Source organism: Periplaneta americana, chromosome 6 (assembly GCF_040183065.1).
Source record: "Periplaneta americana isolate PAMFEO1 chromosome 6, P.americana_PAMFEO1_priV1, whole genome shotgun sequence".
NCBI lineage: Eukaryota > Metazoa > Arthropoda > Insecta > Blattodea > Blattidae > Periplaneta > Periplaneta americana.
Window position 1 is genome coordinate 11,639,856 of NC_091122.1, and position 22,313 is coordinate 11,662,168.

The following is a 22,313-nucleotide window of genomic DNA, read 5'->3' on the forward strand; positions in this document are numbered from 1 at the left end:
CTCTCATTACGTTGGTCTAAGTGTAACTACCCCTTATAGGGGTGCGCAATTAGACAAAATTAGTAACTTTTGTCCTATCTTACAGATTTTTATGAAATTTTATACAGTAGTTACACTTAGTACATTTGTTTTGTGTACAAACTCTGTTTACGTTGGTATGAACAGAAGTGCCCCTTACAGGGGGATGCATTTAGAAAAAATCTTATGGGGGGAAAATGTAACATTTTAGGTACTATTGCACCTTTTGGACACTCGGGAAGCTTATTTGGTACATAATTAACAAGCTGTCATCTTGAATTCCCTGAATTATACTGCGGAAGTAGATTCGGTTCACAGATATTGAAATAACTGCAACCGAGAAAAATTGCACTACTGCACCTCGAAAGAATAGTGCTCATAAATTATTACTTCCACAAATCTGCGCACCTTAAGACTAGATTTAAAATAGAGGTAAATAGTGGAGGAAGTGAAAAAAAATCATTTTTGGACGAACCAAAGGGGTTTTTTGTTCTCTACCTTAGCAAAGTCTGCACTCAATGGTTATATATATATATATATATATATATATATATATATATATATATATATTGTCCCGTGTCCATTCATGCTAATTTTACATACTATAATAACATTAAATGTAACAAAAACAAACAGTGTTACATACCTAAAGAACTACTTGACATGTTGGTACCAAATATGAATAGAATCGACCACTTACAACAGAGTTACAGCACAAGGAAAACGGCAGACTCGCGGCGCTTGCTGAGTAAGAATGCAGGGTGGCGAAATGTGTCATGTTACCGGCTTCTTATCTCGCTATGCAGTCACCTCCGCTGATTAAGATTATCAATTCAGTGTTACTCAGTTATATAGGAAAAATAATTTAAGGGTTTAATTTCATTTTTTTACAAGTCATTTTTCTGCATTTATCCTCCTAAATATGGATTTTAGACCACTGTGCGCCGGAGAGAATTTTTCTCCGTTCCATTACTCTTTCATCGTATGATGACGCAGAATATCTGCATGGAAATATCATATGTACTTCGGTACATTAAATTAATCTAGTAGAAAAACAGTTAATAAAGTACTGCCAACATCATGGTGTTCATTTTAACGGTAGGCTATTGATAATCACTGCATAAACTGTAGAAAAACAGTTAATAAAGTACTGCCAACTTCATGGTGTTCATTTTAACGGTATCGATAATGAATATTAAATCGAATAAGAAATCAATAAGGTTGGTTGATTACGAGGCTCGAGTTTCCGTATTGTCTTTTTCTCTACCTATTTCATCGGGGCGCAACTATGCCATGCCCCTTTTCTCTACCTGACGGGAACGGAGCGCAACTATGCCCACAAAACAGGGATCCTTTTTTATCTGCTGCATTTTATCTGACCGTGGGGCGCAACTATGCCCTGCCCGGGTTTTTTGCGATGTTTTCCCAAACCGTAAGGTGAATGCCACGTAATCTATAGCGAATCCTCGGCCTCATCTCGCCAAATGCCATCTTGCTATCACCAATCTCATCGGCGCTAAATAACCTAGTAGTTGATACAGCGTCGTTAAATCAACTAAAACAAGATCATGCACTTAAACGGCACTGCTTACTCCCAACCCCAAGAATTGTGGAACAGGTTATGACTGAATGAGAGGTGACAACTGATTTGTCCACACCTGTGGAGTAACGGTCAGCGCGTCTGGCCGCGAAACCAGGTTGCCCGGGTTCGAATCCCAGTCGGGGCAAGTTACCTGGGTGAGGTTTTTTCTGGGGTTTTCCCTCAACCCAATACGAACAAATGCTGGCTAACTTTCGGTGCTGCACTCCGGACAGATTTTTACCGGCATTATCACCTTCATTTTATTCAGACGCTAAATAACCTAGATGTTGATACAGCGTCGTAAAATAACCCAATAAAATTAATAAATAAACAATTGATTTCGCGTGTATTCAATTCTATGATGCTGTAGATGTTACGCATTTATTAGTTCACTATCGAAAATACAGTTCAACCTCGGTAATTCGAAGTTAAAGACATCGTTAAAAAAATCGACTTATCCAAGATTAAAAAAGTAGTACATTATGGAATGAGCCTATAACAATAGTAATTAAGACGCGAGTATGTTTGTTTATGAAACGAGCGTAAGCGAGTTTCATAATTTTCATACTAGCTATCTCAAATATTAAATTAATTATAATTCATTGAATTAAATTAGCTCATAAATTAAGTTACTACTTTACCTTATAGATTTATCTAAATTTAAATAAATGTGTAGTGAAGATTATTGCTGGAGAACCTTTTAAGTGTAGTGAAAATATTTGTAATTTAAATTTATGTATTGTATTGATAAAGGCTGGTTGAGTGGAAGAGAAGGCCTTATGGCCTTAACTCTGCCAGCGAAAATAAAACATTATTATTATTATTATTATTATTATTATTATTATTATTATTATTAATTACCATTATAGGCAAGTTTCATACGACTTTTTATGCTCGACTAAATTTCTAACTTGAAATTATTCAGAAGTATTCATTTTATTCGTATCTGACAAGATCGGAAGTGACCTTGTGCATAGCTCGTAAATTGTGAGATGTGCGCAGACGCGAAACTATTGATTTTTTCCGAGGAACAATAATGTCATTGACCTTGATGTAATCTAGAGAATAACATGAACTAATTTTGATATAACCTGGAAATTGATTTAGAATTGAAAAACGAGATGACAAATTGAATTTATTTGAATATTATTTACAATTAACGCTAATTATTATAGTAACAGAACATAACCTTCTGCAACAGTGTTGGATTTCCAGCCTCCGTGACGTTTCCCTCGTCTTTGGATTGCATATCCGAGAATAATCGAAAACCTGAACTTTAATGAATAGGTGTACTTTAATTACATGCATTAAAGGGCTGCTACCAGGTGAATAATTACTAATTTCGGCATGGTCGAGCATAAAATATATTAAAGTTTCAATTGTTTTCTTATTTTCTACGCCACAGGCATTTTGATATACATACACCAACGTTTTCGAGATAAACGGTTCAAAACAACCAACTAAATTTATGGAGACTATACGGGAATCGCTCGCCGCTCCTCTTGTATAAAAGTTCAATGCAATAATAGAAGAAATGAAACTATTTATTCAAAATTTTGCACAATATCACCAAAGTACAGGACATTCAATTTACGAAAAATTAAAACTCGATACTTTTGTTTGTTTCGTGTTAACATTTATTTTAGTCTTTGATTCATTCAAAATTATTCCAGTTTATTTAATAGCGATCGTAAAATTGTTTCACTCTCATTTTGTTGGCCTCTAATATAGGACCTTAATTCCTGGAAGTGGCCCATTGTCTGGCCGATTGTAGGCAATGACTTCTCGGGATATTCTGGCCTTTCTTCTTGATCTAAAGATACGGCTACATTTTGCTCGCGCTATATTGCGGACTGATATTCATAATTTAGGAACTGAATTTCGTTGAATTTCACTTAGAATTTCCGAAAAAATTTGAATTAGGCTACAAACAATTTTTTTACATTGCGTTTTATAGGAGGAAGACCGCGCGAAAAGTTCGAATTATTCACGATTTCAAATTAAAAACGTTGGAATTATACAAGTTGGACTGTAGTGCCCCTGGATTATTAGGAAAAACATGTTACCTGTATTCGAAATGTCCCTCCGCCTCAGATGTGTTGCAGGTCTTCGTTTTATTTCAATATATCCATTTAGTGCTGCACTGTACGGAATCATCGTCTTAGTTTACGATTGCCTTCAAGTTATTGAATAATTGCAGGAAAGACGTTGGAATTGTGAACCCATAAGTAAAAGAAAGAATAATTATAAATCGTAAATTTTCTCTCTCATAATGGTTGCTATGTTACATACTGATCAATTCTTGCTGTCTATCATGGTTGCTATGTTACATACTGATCAATTCTTGCTAATTGTTATTGACAATGACAAAAGCCTTTCAATTCCCGAAGCGAACGCGGAAATTTTAAAATGTTATTTCAATGCAGATGTTATTATTTTCCAACTAAAACCCTGCCTATGCCTAACAATTTGTAACGATGATGATTGTCACAGTAATGATAATATCGAAAATGATGATTATAATAATAATTATAAATAATAATGAGGGTTTGGAATTGAACGGGTTACATCAGCTTCTTGTCTATGAGGATGACGTGAATATGTTAGGAGAAAATCCACAAACGATTAGGGAAAACGCGGAAATTCTAGTTGAAGCAAGTAAAGCAATAGGGTTGGAAGTAAATCCCGAAAAGACAAAGTATATGATTATGTCCCGTGACCAGAATATCGTACGAAATGGAGCTATAAAAAATTGGAGATTTATCCTTCGAAGAGGTGGAAAAATTCAAATATCTTGGAGCAACAGTAACAAATATAAATGACACTCGGGAGGAAAAATATGGGAAATGCCTGTTATTATTCGGTTGAGAAGCTTTTGTCATCTAGTCTGCTGTCAAAAAATCTGAAAGTTAGAATTTATAAAACAGTTATATTACCGGTTCTTCTGTATGGTTGTGAAACTTGGACTCTCAATTTGAGAGAGGAACAGAGGTTAAGGGTGTTTGAGAATAAGGTGCTTAGGAAAATATTTGTGGCTAAGAGGGATGAAGTTACAGGAGAATGGAGAAAGTTACATAACACAGAACTGCACGTATTGTATTCTTCACCTGACATAATTAGGAACATTAAATCCAGACGTTTGAGATGGGCAGGGCATGTAGCACGTATGGGCGAATCCAGAAATGCATATAGAGTGTTAGTTGGGAGGCCGGAGGGAAAAAGACCTTTTGGGAGGCCGAGACGTAGATGGGAAGATAATATTAAAATGGATTTGAGGGAGGTGGTGTATGATTATAGAGACTGGATTAATCTTGCACAGGATTGCGACCGATGGCGGGCTTATGTGAGGGCGGCAATGAACCTCCGGGTTCCTTAAAAGCCAATAAGTAAGTATGTAGTGTTTTAAGAAGAATGGAGTGTGTGAAATGGACAGACAGAATAAGAAATGAAACTGTGTTGGAAAGAATAATGCTGAAACTGATACAGGAAGACAAGAATTAATTGGCTGGGTCACTGGCTGAGAAGAAATTGCCTACTGAAGGAAGCACTGCAAGGAATGGTGAACGGGAGAAAAGTTCAGTGCAGAAGATATCAGATGATAGACAACATTAAGATATTGTCCCACTCCGATTATTGTGATTTTCTACTGACTGACCTCAATGTCAACCAGTCGCAAAAATTACAACGTGTTCATAATTCTTGTGTTCGCTTCGTCTGCGATGTCCGTCGCGCTGACCACATTACCCCATCCTTCCAAACTCTAAACTGGCTACGGCTAAACGAACGTAGAAATTTTCATTCCCTTGTTCTCCTTTTCCAAGTCCTTCACACCTCTACACCTACCTACCTTGCCTCCCGTTTCAGTTACCTGTCATCATATCATAATCTCTTCACACGCACGCAAAATAGCCGCATACTAGCCATATCAACACATAAGACATCATCGTATTCATCATCATACACAATCTCGCTCTCGCGCTTGTGGAATACCCTACCCAGTGACATCAGAGACTATCGGAATTTAGTAGCGTTCAAAAACAAACTTATTAAGCACTTTTTTACTGTGTAGAGTAGGTTTAATTTTTACTTAATTAATCAAACATTTTCTTTCTTCTTAACTTCTACAAAAAAAAACTGTCAAGCCTTTATTAATCAGGTAATCCTTTAGTACTTCGCTTTTATTGTATTTGTAAATTTAATATTAATTGTAATTATAATAATTGTAATTGTATTCTTAATATTGTAGTTGTAATCTCCTGGTAGAGGGGAAGAGAAGGCCTGATGACCTTATCTCTACCAGGTTAAATAAATAAATAAAAGTGAAGGTAAAGTTATCCCCGTAACATGCCATGAAGACACTTGGGGGGCATGGAGGTAGAGCCCCATGCTTTCCATGACCTCGGCACTAGAATGAGGTGGTGTGGTCGGCACCACGCTCTGACCGCCTTTTACCCCCGAAATAATTAAATAAATAAATAAATAAATAAATAAATAAATAAATACAGAAGATAACCTACAAAGAGCAGTGTATAGATTAAGCCAAAACGCAATATTTTACAATCTAACTATATCTGCAAACAAAACAAAGATAATGGCTTTTAAATGGAAAAATCCTGTTAGATCTAAGATAATAGTAAATGGAAACATTTTAGAACAAGTATCCCACTTCAATTATCTAGGATGTGATATTAGTTTTAATTATGAGAAAGATATTGAGAAGAAAGTTAATAGATTTCAGATGATATGTGGAACAATTGGAAGAACTTTAGGAAGAAAAGCGAGAAAAGAAACTCAAATGAAATTTTATAAAGTTATGGCTGTACCTACTCTTATACATGGCTCTGAATCATGGACAATAACAAAAAAAGAAGAATCACGTATACAATCAGCAGAGATGAAATTTATGAGATACGTAAGAAGATGCACTAAAGCCGATAAAATAAAAAATGAAACAATAAGATCAGATTTAAATATTTTCTCAGTACACGACATGGTAGAAGAAAATAAAACAAAATGGAAAGATCATGTTGACAGAATGGCAGAGAATAGGCTACCAAAGAAGATAATGAATTATCGCCCGATCGGGAAAAGGGATCTGGGTAGACCTCGCAAGAGGTGGCTGGACGATAGAGACCGGAACAGGTGATATCACCTAAACCTTGAAGGGAGAAGAAGAAGAAGAAATAAATAAATAAATCAATGAACAAATAAATAAATAATAAACTCATACAAACATTGCAGACCTCCCTAGAGTGGGACAAACATGATGCTAAACCATCGCATAGACATCACAGGACAATCACAAGACAATGGACAACCCTGAGAAAGAAGATAAATTTCTTCCATTGCCCACGCCGGGAATCGAACCACGAACTATTTGGATAGACAGCGTGTACGCTACCTCAGAGCCACAGCAGCGGAAGAATGACAATTGAAGAAAGAAATATAGTGACATCATTGCAACATGATCTATAAATTGCATTGTTGCAAAGCGTGCAAAAATTGCAATGAAAGGTGTAAGTCATCTTATTCGCGTAGTTTTTAATAGCGCGCTCTTCCACTGAATCAAGAAATTAATTATTCAGTAAAACCCCCGGTACTCTTTTCTAACAGGTCTGAACGGGTGTCAGACTTCTTCTGAAAGGATCGGTTCTTAGAAGCGCGCAACAATACATTACCTGTGACAGCTCACCACTTTGTTAAATACGATAGCGAGTGACAGGGTGGTTGGGGGTCAGCGCCTTTCGAAGATGCCCGTCATAATCGATACCAGCGCTTGCGCCGCTCTTGCAGGCAGCGGCCAGGACTTCTGTCCTAGATATCGAGCGGCCTGCCCACGCTGACCAAGTTCACCGCAGTAGAAATCACACGTTACCGAAGAATCGGGAGTCCGAGTCATTAAAGCCCTCTTAACAGGCCTCGCGCGCTGGTCTTTCACCCAGGGGCGACTTGGGTTCGATCCCCAGCCAGGTCATGAAGGAATTTGTGCTGCACAAAGAAATATTGCAAAGGGGTTTTCTCGGGGTACTCCCGTTTTCTTCTATCATTCCACCAATAGAAAACATTGGTATTAGAGGAGTTGTACTCAAACTTTTTCGTTCATATTTAGAAAATAGATATGAAAAAGTCAAAATTGACAATTATAATAGCAATTATAAATTGATCGATATTCAAATTCCACAAGGTACAGTATTAGAACCAATCTTCTTCTTCTTCTTCCCTTCAAGTATTAGGTCAAATGGCCTGTTACGATCTCACAGTTGAATTTTCAATCCAGCGCTTCTTTGGACGACCACGAGAGTTGTGTGGATACAAAGAGAAAAGTTGAGACGGTGTCGGGTGGAGTAGCTCAGTGGTAGAGCGCTGGTACGTTCAACCAGAGGTCCCGGGATCGATACCCGGCCCCGGAACAATTTTTCCCTTGAAATTATTCAAATCTGCTTTACAGGGAGCTTCACCTGAAAGACTAGATTTGCATAATATATACGTTACTGTGTACGTTAACAGAAAACCACAATTCCAAGTCACACAGAGATTGTGTGCACTCGTTGTGGGTCTCTGGCGTTTCGTCAGCCCACGAGAGCTGTGTGGATATAAAGGGAAAAGTTGAGACGGTGTCGGGTGGAGTTCCCGGGTAGCTCAGTGGTAGAGCGCTGGTACGTTCAACCAGAGGTCCCGGGATCGATACCCGGTCCCGGAACAATTTTTCCCTTGAAATTATTCAGATCTCTTCCCGTTTGGACGATAGTGGAGCATGACTTTTGGGATTCTATCTCTATGCATGCGATGCAGATGATTTATCCAGTTGTTCTGATAATAATAATAATAATAATAATAATAATAATAATAATAATAATAATAATAATAATAATGGTTTATTTTAACTGGCAGAGTTAAGGCCATTCGGCCTTCTCTTCCACTCAACCAGTATGATAGAAAATTACTACAATGCTATGAATATGACATAATTAATACAATACAATACAATACAATACAATACAATACAATACAATTCAAAGCAATACAAGACAATATAATACATAATTAATATAATACAATGACAATTCTTTTCATCTTCACAACAACAATAAAATAATTATGTAATAGTAATAATAATAATAGTAATGATAGTCATACCTAAATTAAATTAAATTATTAAACTCGATCGCAATTATAACTTCAATTTGACTGCGTCCGTAAGAAATCGTTTAGCCTCTTCTTGAAAGTGATTAATGTCTGGCAGTCCCTAATCTTCTGAGGTACAGAATTCCATTCACGGGGGACTGAGACAGTAAAAGAGGATGAATAGTGGGATGTTCTATGGGCTGGAATTGCTAGGATTTGGCTCTCCTGTGACCTGGTGTTTAGATTGTGATTGGAGTTAAACCGGGAACGAAGATAATTTGGAGTAGAAGTGTGGAGAACTCGAAACAGAAGAGACAGCGAATGAAGTGTTCTACGGTTACTAAGTTGCAGCCAGGATAAAGATTTGAACGAGGGTGTAATATGGTCAAATTTGTGAGCATAATAATGTTTTACGTGATTAATTACAGGTTCTAGTTGTAATTCTTCCATTACATCTTCATTGCGTTTGTGATCCCATTTCGTATATCCCGCTGTTTATCTCATAAATTTCATTTCATTAGCCGTTATTCTGCTTTCGTCTTTCTTCCTCAATGTCCATGCCTCACTGCCGTAACAAAGTACAGGTCTCGCCAAGGTCTTGTAAAGGCGAATTCGAGTATGCCTTTGTACTAGGGAAGGTTTCATAATGGTGTTAATTATTCCCATTGTTTTGGTGTACTTAGAAATTTTCTGTGAAATTTCTACTTCATCGAAAAAAGATAATGCGTATCCGAGGTATGTAAAATAATTTATCCTTTCTAATATTTTTTAATCTAAACATATTTAGCTCGGCACAGGGTATTTTCCGCAGAAGGCCATAATTTTAGTTTGTTCTTTATTGATTTTAATATCATATTTAATTCCAATTTTGTTCAAATTAAAAATTGAACGTTGTAATTCATCTTCTGAGGATATAACCAGAGCTAAATTGTCTGCAAAAAGTAATGAATGTAGTTGTAAATGTCTATTGAGTTGTATATATCCATGAGGCAATTGTTTCCATTCTCTATGACCAATCTTATTTATAACTAGCCGTACCCGTGCGCTCCGCTTAACCTGTTAGAAATATATATAAAGTAATTACATAATTAAAATAGGACGGTTGATCCAGGGAACAACTTTTACAACAGCGCAAGATTCGCTCATTACCCAATTTGTTTTGCAATGCATTTATTGCATATATATTTTATGCATTTTAACACGATTAAATTGAGCATAGTTAAAATTTGAATTATAAAATAATGGATTGCTAAGCTAACGTACTATTACTGCATACTAAATCAATACACTCTCGTTGTTCGTTAATTCTCTGAGTGTACATAAATATTATTTTAAGAAATACAGAAAACGAATGTACAAAATAGCCTATCAAATTTTCTGTGCATAAGAAGCTATTTTAATCTTACCTGTCCTCGATTTACTCAGACGTTACTGTAATAACATTATAGCATTATGTCCATCTAGAGAAACTACACTTTCCAATGGTGAAATAATAATTAATTATACAAATCGGTTAATACACAGAAACATTCTCTGTAGGCTATGTTTAATAGCTTTCGATTGTTGATGTCCAAGGCCCCTGTTTCGATTGTTGTTGTCCAAGGCCCCTTATAGACGAAGTCATTTGTTCTTAATTCATTGCACCGTCTTAGATGGCGTTATTTTAATTTTAAAACTCATTTATCTCATTAAATATCAGTCCTATCAAAATTTTGTAAAGAATAAAACTTATCGGAAATCATTTTAAAGAAACTTTTGTTATGTAACATTTTTCACAAAAATCAATAATAATCGAGATATTTCGATTTATTTAATTCAGGCGCCCTTATAACCCCCCTCTCAAATAAAGTATCTTGAATGCCATATAGCCTAAAATCTAAGTTACAACGAACTTAATTTATATTCCAATTTGCATATAAATCGGTTCAGCCATTATCGCGTGAAAAGGTAAACATACAGACAGACATACAAACAAAAATTTCAAAAAAGCGATTTTCGGTTTCAGGGTGGTTAATTATATATGTTAGGACCAATTATTTTTGGAAAATCAAAAATTACCAGAAAAATTTCGGCTGCAGATTTATTATTAGTATAGATATATATTAATAATTTGTTGAAAATTGATCTAAAGAAATATGGTGGTAATATATTTTATTTGCAGATGATACTGCACTAACATTTAATGGATAAAATTGGGATAACACTTATTTAAATGCTAGCAATGGAATTAAAGTAGAGAAAAATGGCTTGACTCTAATCTCCTGTCCTTAAATACTGATAAAACTACCTACATTTCATTTTATTTAACAACAAAAGGTTTACCTCCACCTATTAATAATTACCACTTAGTAATACATAATATTTCATGTAATGAATTAACAAAAATAATCATTGTAATTGCCCACATCTAACACCTTGCACACAAGTCAAATATTTAGGAATTATTATAGACCAGTATTTACGTTGGGATAAACAAATTGATTTTGTGTGTGCAAGTATAAGAAAGACAATTTGTAAATTCATATTACTTCGAAATTTTATCACTAAGGAGGCATTGAGAATAATATTTTTTAGCTTTAGTACAATCATTAATACAATATGGTATAATAAATTGGGGTGGAGTAGCATCATCTGTACTTAATCCATTAATTTTATTACACAGAAGATTAATAAAAATTTGTCTGACCAAAAATGTGGATTACCCAACAAATTTAATTTATACAGATTTTAAAGTATTAACTATTGAAGAAATTTATAAATATAGTTTACTAACTTACTACCACAGAAATCAAATAAAACATAAATCTAATCGACATGAATATCGTACTCCAAGACAAAAGTCTACTTTCCCATTAATTGAGCCTAAATGTCATACAAGTGCAGCTCTTAAAAATGGTGCTAGTTTCGGCCCAAGACTTTATAATAAAAATTACAAACCATTTTCCAAATTTGAAATATTTTAAAATTGAAGCTTTTAAAAAAGAAATTTATAAAATTTTTCATGATATATGATATTAACAAATGTATTTTTTTAACTTTTATTTCTCTCGACTATATTCATGTTTTTATTGAATATCACTGGCTTCTGTCTGATTGTCAATTTGTATTAATTGTGTTTTTCTCTCTTTTTCTCTTTCTTCTTTTTTGCTCTTGTGTATTATTTATTGGTTTGAATTAAGTTACTGTATTTAGTAAACTGTCCTTTTAAATTTTATGTTATATTATTGGCTAAGACCACACCGTACACGAATGGCTAGAAACATTTTTTTTTTTATAAATTAATATTTGTACTCACTAGCCAGCTAGTTAAATAAATAAATAAATAAAAAATACTCTTCACCTCCGCTGGGGTGAAGCTTTGGGGGTAGTACGGCTTTCCGAGGCTGATTAGGAAGGGGTTGGGGCCCCTGGGAATTATCAGACTACTCGTCCTCGAAATGGGACCTGCCTTTATCAGGGGCTGAGGCAGGATGACCTACCTGTCAGCGTCGGATCCACGAATGCTACCAGGGTACCTATCGAACTTGGACAATCTTCGCATATCGTCGGTTTACAAGCAAACAACATTAAGGCCCAATTGTATAAAACTCCCTGACTAAAGATCAACTTTGATCGAAGATCGAAAAGTGAACCGAGTTCAGACACTTCTTCTATTGTATAAAACTTTTCTGCGATCAAATTACCTTGGTTCAAATGCAATCTAAGTTCACGTGAAAAGGATTTGGCAACATCGCATAAACAGTGAAATACGTGATGCGCGGACCATGTTATACAGGTTTGTTCAGTGTTGCCAATCTAGCGATTTTAACTCTTTTTCAACAACAATTTCTTTTAACTTTTATATTGCTTAAATAGGGATTTAGTGACCTTTTTAGCACCCCATAGTGACAAAATTTAATCTTTCTTTGTTGATAATGAGAAATCTAGCGACTTTACAACTACTTTTTGGCGACTTTCCGTACACTCTGTTGGAGACACTGGTTTTTTTTTTTTTGCAATGTAAATAATGGCGGACAATAAGAAGAAGGTTGACTGTTCTCCAAGTTGTTATCATGTTATGGTGTTTGATAATGCTAAACATAATAAAGCTTTATAAAACGACAATTTTCGTTTAGTAATACAGTTAATTGAACATTTATGAATGTACCTATCATATCCATTAATAATTAATGGTTGTTATAAACATAATATAATTATAGGTTATGTTATTTGATACTGCTGAACACGATAGAGCCTTATAAAATATAAGAATGTTTGTGTATTAAGGCAAGAAGTTGAAAGAAATATATATAAATGTACCTAACATATCTATTAATATTAATAATAATGGATATTTTATTTGCACAATCTGTCACTCGTATATTTCAAACAGAAAAGAAATAACTGAACTTGGATCATCTAACTTAATCGGAGAAATTTCTTCAGTCAAAGGTGACTTTAGTTTGAGACAAATTAATCTCAGATTAGACTTTATACAACACAAAATTCCAAGTTCAGCTGAAACAAGGATCAATTTAACCTCTGATCTAAGATTAAATGGTTTATACAATCGGGCCTAAGTGAAAAATATTACTTCCGAGAATAAGTGTACATAAAGTTTCTGGTTACTAGTAGTACAAGTATTGCACGTGTTGTCTTGGTTTCCAGTGGATCTGTAGCGGTAATTTTGTGAATTTGAGTTGCCATGGAGATGGAACCAAGCCTCGACGGAGAAGAAAATAAATTATGTGTCTATTTCTGCATCATGTATGTTACTTTGTTGTAGCTCTGTGGAGTGAAATTACTCATTTTCTACAGCATATGTAAATCAGAAGCGACTTACCGGCAGCTATGTTCTCTACGTCGTCCTTGGTTGCTCCTAGGGACGACAAGGGAGGCAAGATGGGGTACACAGCGCCTGGTGAGAGGCAGTTCGTGTGGTTGGGCTGCTGCCAGAATGACTGCGGCAGCGCGCGCAGTTTCATCGGCAAAGGTTCTGAAAATAAACAACACCCTGTATATACTTATTTTTTCCATAATCCCTGCAGTATGAAGAGATTAGAGACAGCACTAAAAAAACGTCACTTTACTTCTGCAAATGTCCACCGCTCTGGAGTAACTGTTAGCATACCTGACCGTGAAACGAGCGGGCCCGGGTTCAAATCCTGGTTGAGATTTTTTCCGGGGTTTTCTCTCAACTCATTCAGAGAAAATTTTGAATATTTTTTATGCTGTACCCCGGACTCGTTTCGCTGGCATCATCACCTTCATCTCCTTCAGACGCTAGGTAACCACACCAGTTGATAACGTGTCATAAACTAACCAATTACAAAAGGAAAACTTCTACAAAAGAATGATTGCACACTGGTGATAAAAGTTGTAAACTTTAGAGAAGAGGCAAATTCGCACTCTTTACTGTAACCTGAACGTAATTAAGGGTGTCGGAAGCAAAGGGGTACAAGTGACATTTCTAAGAACATCAGTTTTTGTTTAATTGGTTATTTAACGACCCTGTATCAACTACGAGGTTATTTGGCGTCGATGGAATTGGTGATAGCGAGATTATATTTGGCGTGATGAGGCCGAGGATTCGCCATAGATTACCTGACATTTGCCTTACGGTTGGGGAAAACCTCGGAAAAAACGCAAGCGGGAATCGAACCCATGTCCGAGCTCAACTTCGGATCGGCAGGCAAGCGCCTTGACCGACGGAGCTACGCCGGTGGCAAGAACATGAGTTAATTGCATCCAGGGAAAGCTAAAAACATTTAAAATTTTATTGGCAAAGGGATACAACTTTTGTGCGAGATCGTGCGTATTTGCTTGGTTTCCGCACAAAACCAATCCGCGGTAAGTCTAAAATTCCACATTCAGTATTCGCAACCTAACACACATAACAATTTCCCTCCTCTTACCGCTTAAGTGACATATTGATTTTACTGTTTTAGGCTTTTAACATTATTTTTGAGACGTTCAATATAGTAATAATTATAAATTGGAAACTTACCACTACAATTTCACCTAAATTGCACTCTTAATTATTGTTTTTAAATATTTGCAAAAATTAAGTAAACTCTACAACTCCACTAAAGTTACTGCATTCGTGATGCAAGTAACATTAAGGAAGCCGTGAAAAATCAACAAGATTCCAGACTCATCATAGACTGGGGGAAAAAAAAGACAGACTATATCACGGCCTGCTGGAGTATAGTAAACACAGAAAACATTTTAAAGCAACAATGTTGAAGATAGATATTTTTGTTTTGCAAATTTGCCGTCATTGAACAGAAACCAAGATGGAGATTTCATTGCAACTAATTAGAAAGTCCTCTTTCAGGTATGCAATAAACGATCTTCGCACAAAATAATGTACGATACACAAGCGGTATGTTTTCTTTCAATTCTCGGAAATTAAAAAAGCTCAACTACGTTTCGCTTTTTCAGACTCTTCCTCGAACATGAAAACTTCAACATACCGCTCTTGTAACGCATATTACTATTAACCACACCACACACTAAAATTGAAATAAAAAATTTCACGGAATTTACGAAATCTTAAGTATTTCCAAACACATTTTCTCATAAATAACTTAAATGCATTTATACACCTTTCCTTCTGACTCCTTCAATTCTAACCGGAGTTGTGGAGTCGAGAGTTAGAAGTTATTCTAGATGAATTAGGAGTTTTTGAACACCGATCTCAATATAATCCTCATGTTTCATCATCGTACTTCGAGTTTTGCTTTACGAATGTCACCTTAGCAGCCCTAAACTTTCCAACAAGTTAACGACAATTACTGTGAAGTACAGGGCGTTCATAAAATCTCCATATTCATAGCTTGAAAAGTTATTTCATGAAACCTAATATTGAATGAGCAAATTATCTCCCTACCGTCGAGCAGTGCCGATCACATCTCTTTCTAGTGAACTCCATGTCCCCCACGCGTATCTTTGGCGTCTACCATTACTTAATTTCAGAGGCAAGAATGTCCAAATTTATACTTACGAGGTGCAACCAATACATTTCCGAATTTGTATTTATTGTACCGTTAAACATACATGCGCGTGTCTCTGAAGATCGTTGCTTCCATGCCTGTTGAGTCAGTCTATCAAACAGCGTCAGATTGTCTTTAAGAACTGAGCTTCTACACGTGATTTTGTGCAAAAATGTCAAAGACCTATTGCGATTTTTCTTTGTATCTCTCCGCATACGCCTTATGGCTAGTCTTCTTCTCTGCCTTTGAAGTGATGCATTTAGTATAGATTCCGGGCGTTTTTCTTGTTCTAAATAACTTTTCTCGGTTTCCTATGTTCTGTGTATTGCCTACATTCAGGGCAGTCCGAAAACATATTGATTGTCCCTTGTATTCTCAATTTTTTACAAGACTGATTGAGAATAACTTTGAAAACGAGCTTTATCTTCATTTTCGACACACAATTTGATAGCTTCACGTATTGCGAACAGCTCACCTTTAAGGGAACACTGTACTGAAATAACTAACTTCCATGTTTTCAAAGTTGAATTCACAAAACTATTATCACTGGTATATCTTGTTAATAAACACGTACAAAATGTCAGCCCTCTATGGTAAGTGGTTTGCATTTTATTAATACCTTAATACAATATTGTATTGCTTTATATAAGAAGTCCCTTGCGCCACAATTTACATTATTTTAACTGATATTCACGTATATGATTCTTTATATACACTAGAACAAACATTACTATTGGGATTTTCTGTACAGTAAATCGGTAAATTATAGGATTGTTTAAATGTTTATTAATATTTTTATTTTTTTATTCTTTTATAATATAAAATTGGATTAATTTTACGACAAAACCCTATAGTAAGTTTTGATCCCATGTATTTTATTTTATTGGGTCATTTTACGACGCTGTATCAACATCTAGGTTATTTAGCGTCTGAATGAAATGAAGGTGATAATGCCGGTGAAATGAGGCAGGGGTCCAGCACCGAAAGTTACCCAGCATTTGCTCGTATTGGGTTGAGGGAAAACCCCGGAAAAAACCTCAACCAGGTAACTTGCCCAGACCGGGATTCGAACCCGGGCCACCTGGTTTCGCGGCCAGACGCTCTGACCGTTACTCCACAGGTGTAGACGATCCCATGTATATATCAGCAAAAATCTGTTGATAAAATCTGATGGAAAATTTATCTAGAATAAAATAATGATTGTGCTTTCTACGACAAAAATAGAACTGATGGCCAATCAAACCCTCCTTGATCATTTATCAAAACTGATTGGTTTTTCTGCAACCGGGCCTAAAAACTCTGCGACCCAAGCTGACTGAGTAAGATACTCACAGTATGTGAATCAGTGTCGTGTCAAATTCCACGCCGGAACAAAGCTCTTGAACTTGTAAAGTTCATTGACAACCCGTAGTGATCTCTCTCACAAGATACCCGATACACTGTAGTCTCGAGCAGCTGTGGTTCGAGGTTAAAAAATTACTCACACATGCTTCATTAAAGAAGAGAACATCTCCACTGTCATCAGACAATTCAAGATTGTTCCCACAATTTATCATTGTGAAGGTCTGCAAATAACTACTATTTCACACACTGTACACCAACGCAAAGACAGGAAAGTGCAAAAAAAAAAAAACAAACAAACAAACAAACAAAACACACTCATTCTTATATATATCAACTTAACATGTCAAGTGAGAATTATTTGCTAAGTGCCATGAATTATTAATTAATGCCAGCACTTTACAGCAAGTCTATCATAAAATCCTGAAGACAGTGATTTTTTTAGAAATGGTTATAATTTCGAAATGAATTTATTTCTATGATAGTGCGTTAAGTGCAATTTCACGCACTGTTAGCAGTGCATAAAGTGAGCGTAGTGTGCGTGAAGTAATACCACCAGTGCGAGAATGTTATGTTTTATTTAATGACGCTCGTAACTGCCGAGGTTATATCAGAGTCGCCAGTGTGCCGGAATTTTGTCCCACAGGAGTTCTTTTAAATGCCAGTAAATCCAAAGAGATTGCATATAAATCACTAGTACGTCCAGTAATGGAATATGGTGCTGCATGTTGGGATCCTTACAGATTAGAACATATTAAGACACTGGAAAAGATTAAAAAACGGGCTCTTAAGTGTTGTCGGAAAAATTCACCATTAAAATGGGACACACTCACGGACAGGAGAACGCGAATTTGATTATGCGCAATGTTCAAAACATACAGAGGTGAGCCTGCCTGGAGAGAAATAAAAAATAGGTTGCAGCCGCCAAATTACTCTTCAAGGAACGACCACTCATATATATTGAGGGAAAGAAGACAGAGGACGGACACTGGAAAGTTTTCTTTTCTCAATCGTACTATCAGGGACTGGAATGCTTTCCCTGCAGACTTACTATAGGCTTTACCAACAACCAAAAATGTATTTAAAAATAGGCTTAAGGACTTTACTAATAGACGGTAGTATATTATACACACTATTTAAAGGGTATACATTATATTTTGTTATTGAAGTGTTGTATCAGTGAAGAATTATGTTATGTCAGTGAAGTGTGTTGTGTCAGTGAAACGTGTTCCTGTCAGTGAAGCTTTATAGTTTATAGTGGCAGTGCAAAGTATTTGAACAGTGAAATGTTTTTGAAGTGTTAGTGAAATCAGGATAGAATCAGTGAAATGTGTCGTAGTTCCAGTGCAGTGAGTGAGTTGACAGCGAAATGAGTGTAATGTTGAAAGGTACTTGTGCAGATATGAACATATCATACTCGTGGGTTTTAGTTCGAACTTAGGTTTAAGACACAAATTAGACTTATTTTAAATGTTATTTTAAGTGATCGTGCTTCATTTAATTTAGGATATTCCCTGTTGTTATTATTATTATTATTATTATTATTATTATTATTATTATTATTATTATTAATTATTAGTATTATTATTATTAATTGTATTTTTATTAATAAGTTTATTATCGTCATTATTGAGTGTAATTAGTTACCACTGCCACCGGGTATATACCCATTGCAGTGTGAATAAATACATACATACATCTACTGACATGACCCTGTCGCATTTAAGCACACTTAAATACCATCGACCTGGTCCGGGATCGAACCCCGCAACCTCGGGCATAGAAGGCCAGCGCTATACCAACTGCACCAACCAGGCCGACACAGTGCGTGAAGTACGCTAAGTGTGCGTGAAGTACGCAAAGTGTGCGTGAAGGAATCATTTGAGGCTACCGAAGAAAAAACATTGTATGGTATGCTTTCGCGAAGTTCTATTTTGACAATCGTGTATTTGAGAAACGTGGCCCTGTCAAAATACTACCCACTTCACATAGGCCTACTTGTATCATAAATTACTATTTCAGACAGCCATTTCTTAAAAGTAGATTTTATAACGCTAATACAAGCGTGTTGAAAACCATTATACGGTGTATTGAAAGAAGTACGAATAGGACTCTATTTAAAAATGAGTATGCAAGTTGCAAACGAGCGCAGCAAAAATTACGAAATTATTTGACTATCCATTCTTTACGATTGATTTATCTCGCATTAGTACAAGCTATATTACAATATGGTATTATAGGCTGGGGTAGTGCTTATAGTACCTTCCTCATGCCAATAACTAGGGACCGGATTTTTATGTAATATCAAAGTGTGAAATATGTACACATTTATGTAAGAAAAATAAGCTGAATATGTACCAAAATATGTAAAATCATGAAAATATTTAATATCAATATCTGGCAGGTATAGGATAGGTAAGACTCTCCAGTTGTGATTTCATAGAGCACCCGAATTTTTTACCGCAAACTTGACACATTACTATTTTTCCATCTGTAGTGAAACCTTCGTCCATCACAATCCATGATTTTATTTTTGTCGTTAGGGTTGAAGATACAGGGGCCATTCTAGTTAGTTAAAAGCAGTAGATAAACTCACTTGCACTTTATACTGTAAGTACTAAAACTAGAGAACTGAGTGAAATGAATGACACAACAGAACTGCAAGCACTGTTTCGCTTTACTGGATTAGGAGAAAATAAGAGGAGATGTGGGACATATGAATTTTAGCTGCTCCCTGTAAGAAACAAAGTACCTACTAAAACCTCAAACTATAGGCATTTACAAACTGTTGTTTGAAAAGTGACATTCCTGTCTCATTCAGAAGCGTAGGATTATTCCAGCCGAGAACCATACTTTCTAATTACTCGGAAAATCCCATTTCCGTATAGGTCTACTAAATTTAAAATAAAGAGGTCAAGGAATAACCTGAAAGTCTCATGTCAGACTTGACACGGGTTTTCCCTGGAAGAATTAGGAAGAGGGTGGGTAAGATTGCAAATTGCATGGGAAGGCTTGTTAAGACGTGTGCAGAACAATTATAGTTCGAGAAATATCATGTCGTCCTCCACCGCATGAAGGCAACGCTACTTTCTGAGTGATTTTTACAATACAAGGTAGTTGTATAAGAAAGGTTGCCTTTTGTTCACTCATATTTGCAGTGGGCGGTATGGAGTGAGTGCCTCTATTACTTCCTGGAACTAAGGACGTTATGTTTCGTCCCGAAATATATCCTTTCTTGGGTGGTAAAAAGGTTTTTTTAAATCTGTATATTTCAAAATTGTAAACTTCCCCAGCAAAAGTTTTCTTTTTCCTTTCAGAGAAGTAAAAATGAATAATAGATTACTACATGTTTTATTTCAAAATGTTGTAAGTGACCTCCTGTACCAATATTGTATACGATATAAATTATAACACATTTCGTGCTGTGAAATATACGATATATTAATCATAGCTGTTTGTTTACTGTACAGGCAATGTTCCTGTTGCTTCGATAGCCGAAACTTCTAAAGAACGCACTTGATTGGGTACAGTTTGGCGTGACGTAGGGACAGTAACACCACAAAGTCGGTTTATTTCGGAATGAAACGGACTTCATCACGAAAACAAAGAGCACGGAAGCGTTCATGTCGCTGGTTCGATATACCGCGAGTGCAATTTTATAAACGCTGTCTAAACACAATTTCTTCACGACACACTAATTAAACTCATAAAGATTCATATCCTCGGGCCATTCGGTTTTATAGACCTACGTCGTACGGGGAGAGGCTTTAGAATTTCGTCACTTGTAGTAGAGAGGGCGGTGGGAAGTGCGAAAATGTAGGTGGCGAGGGAGAAAAAGCAGGTGAAATCTATCGATTAGAAACGACCGTCTGGGAGACCAAGATCCGTAACAAGCATGTAGTGCGTTTACAAGCGAGGGAAAGCCACTCATTGTCCTGCTACAGGCCTGCACTCATAAAAATTAATAATTTGAATATGCTTACGAATTTATTATTCATGTAGGGAACATTTCAAGCTGCTTCCATAGTCTACAACAGACGGTGACATTACTAGAATATTAGAAATTATTTGTGTGGTGACTGAATAGTTAGACCTTTGACCTATCACGCAGGCGATATGGGTTCGACTCCAATAAGACCTGGGATTTTTCATTTGAAAGGTCCATAGTGGCATTTATGGCGGATAAGGTCTTAGTTGGAGTATTTCTCAGGGTCCTCCCGTTTCCCCGCGCTAGGCATCTACATAATTCCTCCCGATCTCCATTACGTTATCATTTCAGAGCATTCCCGAAAGCACGGAGCGGGCTGCTGGTCTAGGAGCGAATGAGGATGCCTGCTCGAAACCTGGATTCTCAACGAGCCTTAGTGTAGTCAGCCGGTGTGGCTTGGGAATGCGCCGACCGAAGGGTAAACGTATACTATTAGGTCAGAGAGCCGAAATATACATACATACATAAATACATACATATACAGGGTGTTTAAAAAATACGGGGCATAATTTCAGGTATGTATTTCCCACATGTACACAATCAAAATAGTTCATTACAACATGTGTCCGGAAATACTTTATTTCCGAGCTATGGCCTTCACAACATTCAAATTCACCGGAACGTTTTTCTTTCCGCAGGTCGTTATCATTACAGAAGATGTTCAAAATGTCCACCTCCTGCTTGAATACAGACCTCACATCGATGTCTCATTGACCTGCGAACACGATCCCAAACTCCAGGAGTATTGCGTATGTCCTCAGAACATGCCACAATTCGATTCCGAAGGGATTCCAAATCAGGCACCGGAGACGAATAAACCAATGATTTTAAATGGCCTCACAAGTAGAAATAGAGAGGGTTCAGATCATTTGAGCGTGGAGGCCAAGCAATTGGGCCACCTCTACCTATCCATCGATAAGGAAACCTTCGATCCAAGTACCGGCGAGCCGTACGACTGAAGTGTGCAGGAGCGCCATCATGCAAGAAGTGAATGTGTTGACGATTGATCAGTGGAGTGTCTTCTAAAACATGAGGTATGGTTCCGGTGAATTTCAATGTTGTAAAGGCCATAACTCGGAAATAAAGCATTTCCGGACACATGTTGTAATGAACTATTTTGATTGTCTACATGTGGGAAATACATACCTGAAATTATGCCCCGTATTTTTTAAACACCCTGTATATTTACATACATACATATATAAATACACACATACATACATATATAATTTTTTTGGGTTATTTTACGACGCTGTATCAACATCTAGGTTATTTAGCGTCTGAA

General features: G+C 36.3%; 1 protein-coding gene across 1 annotated transcript in view; it reads right to left on the minus strand.

Moving 5' to 3' along the window:
* The window catches only part of LOC138700991 (uncharacterized), a 175,302-nt gene that overhangs the window by 122,701 nt on the left and 30,288 nt on the right, over positions 1 to 22,313 (minus strand). The window contains exon 2 of the mRNA XM_069827459.1: positions 13,548 to 13,700. Coding sequence (XP_069683560.1) covers positions 13,548 to 13,700 — 153 coding nt within the window. The remainder of the gene's footprint in view (positions 1 to 13,547; positions 13,701 to 22,313) is intronic.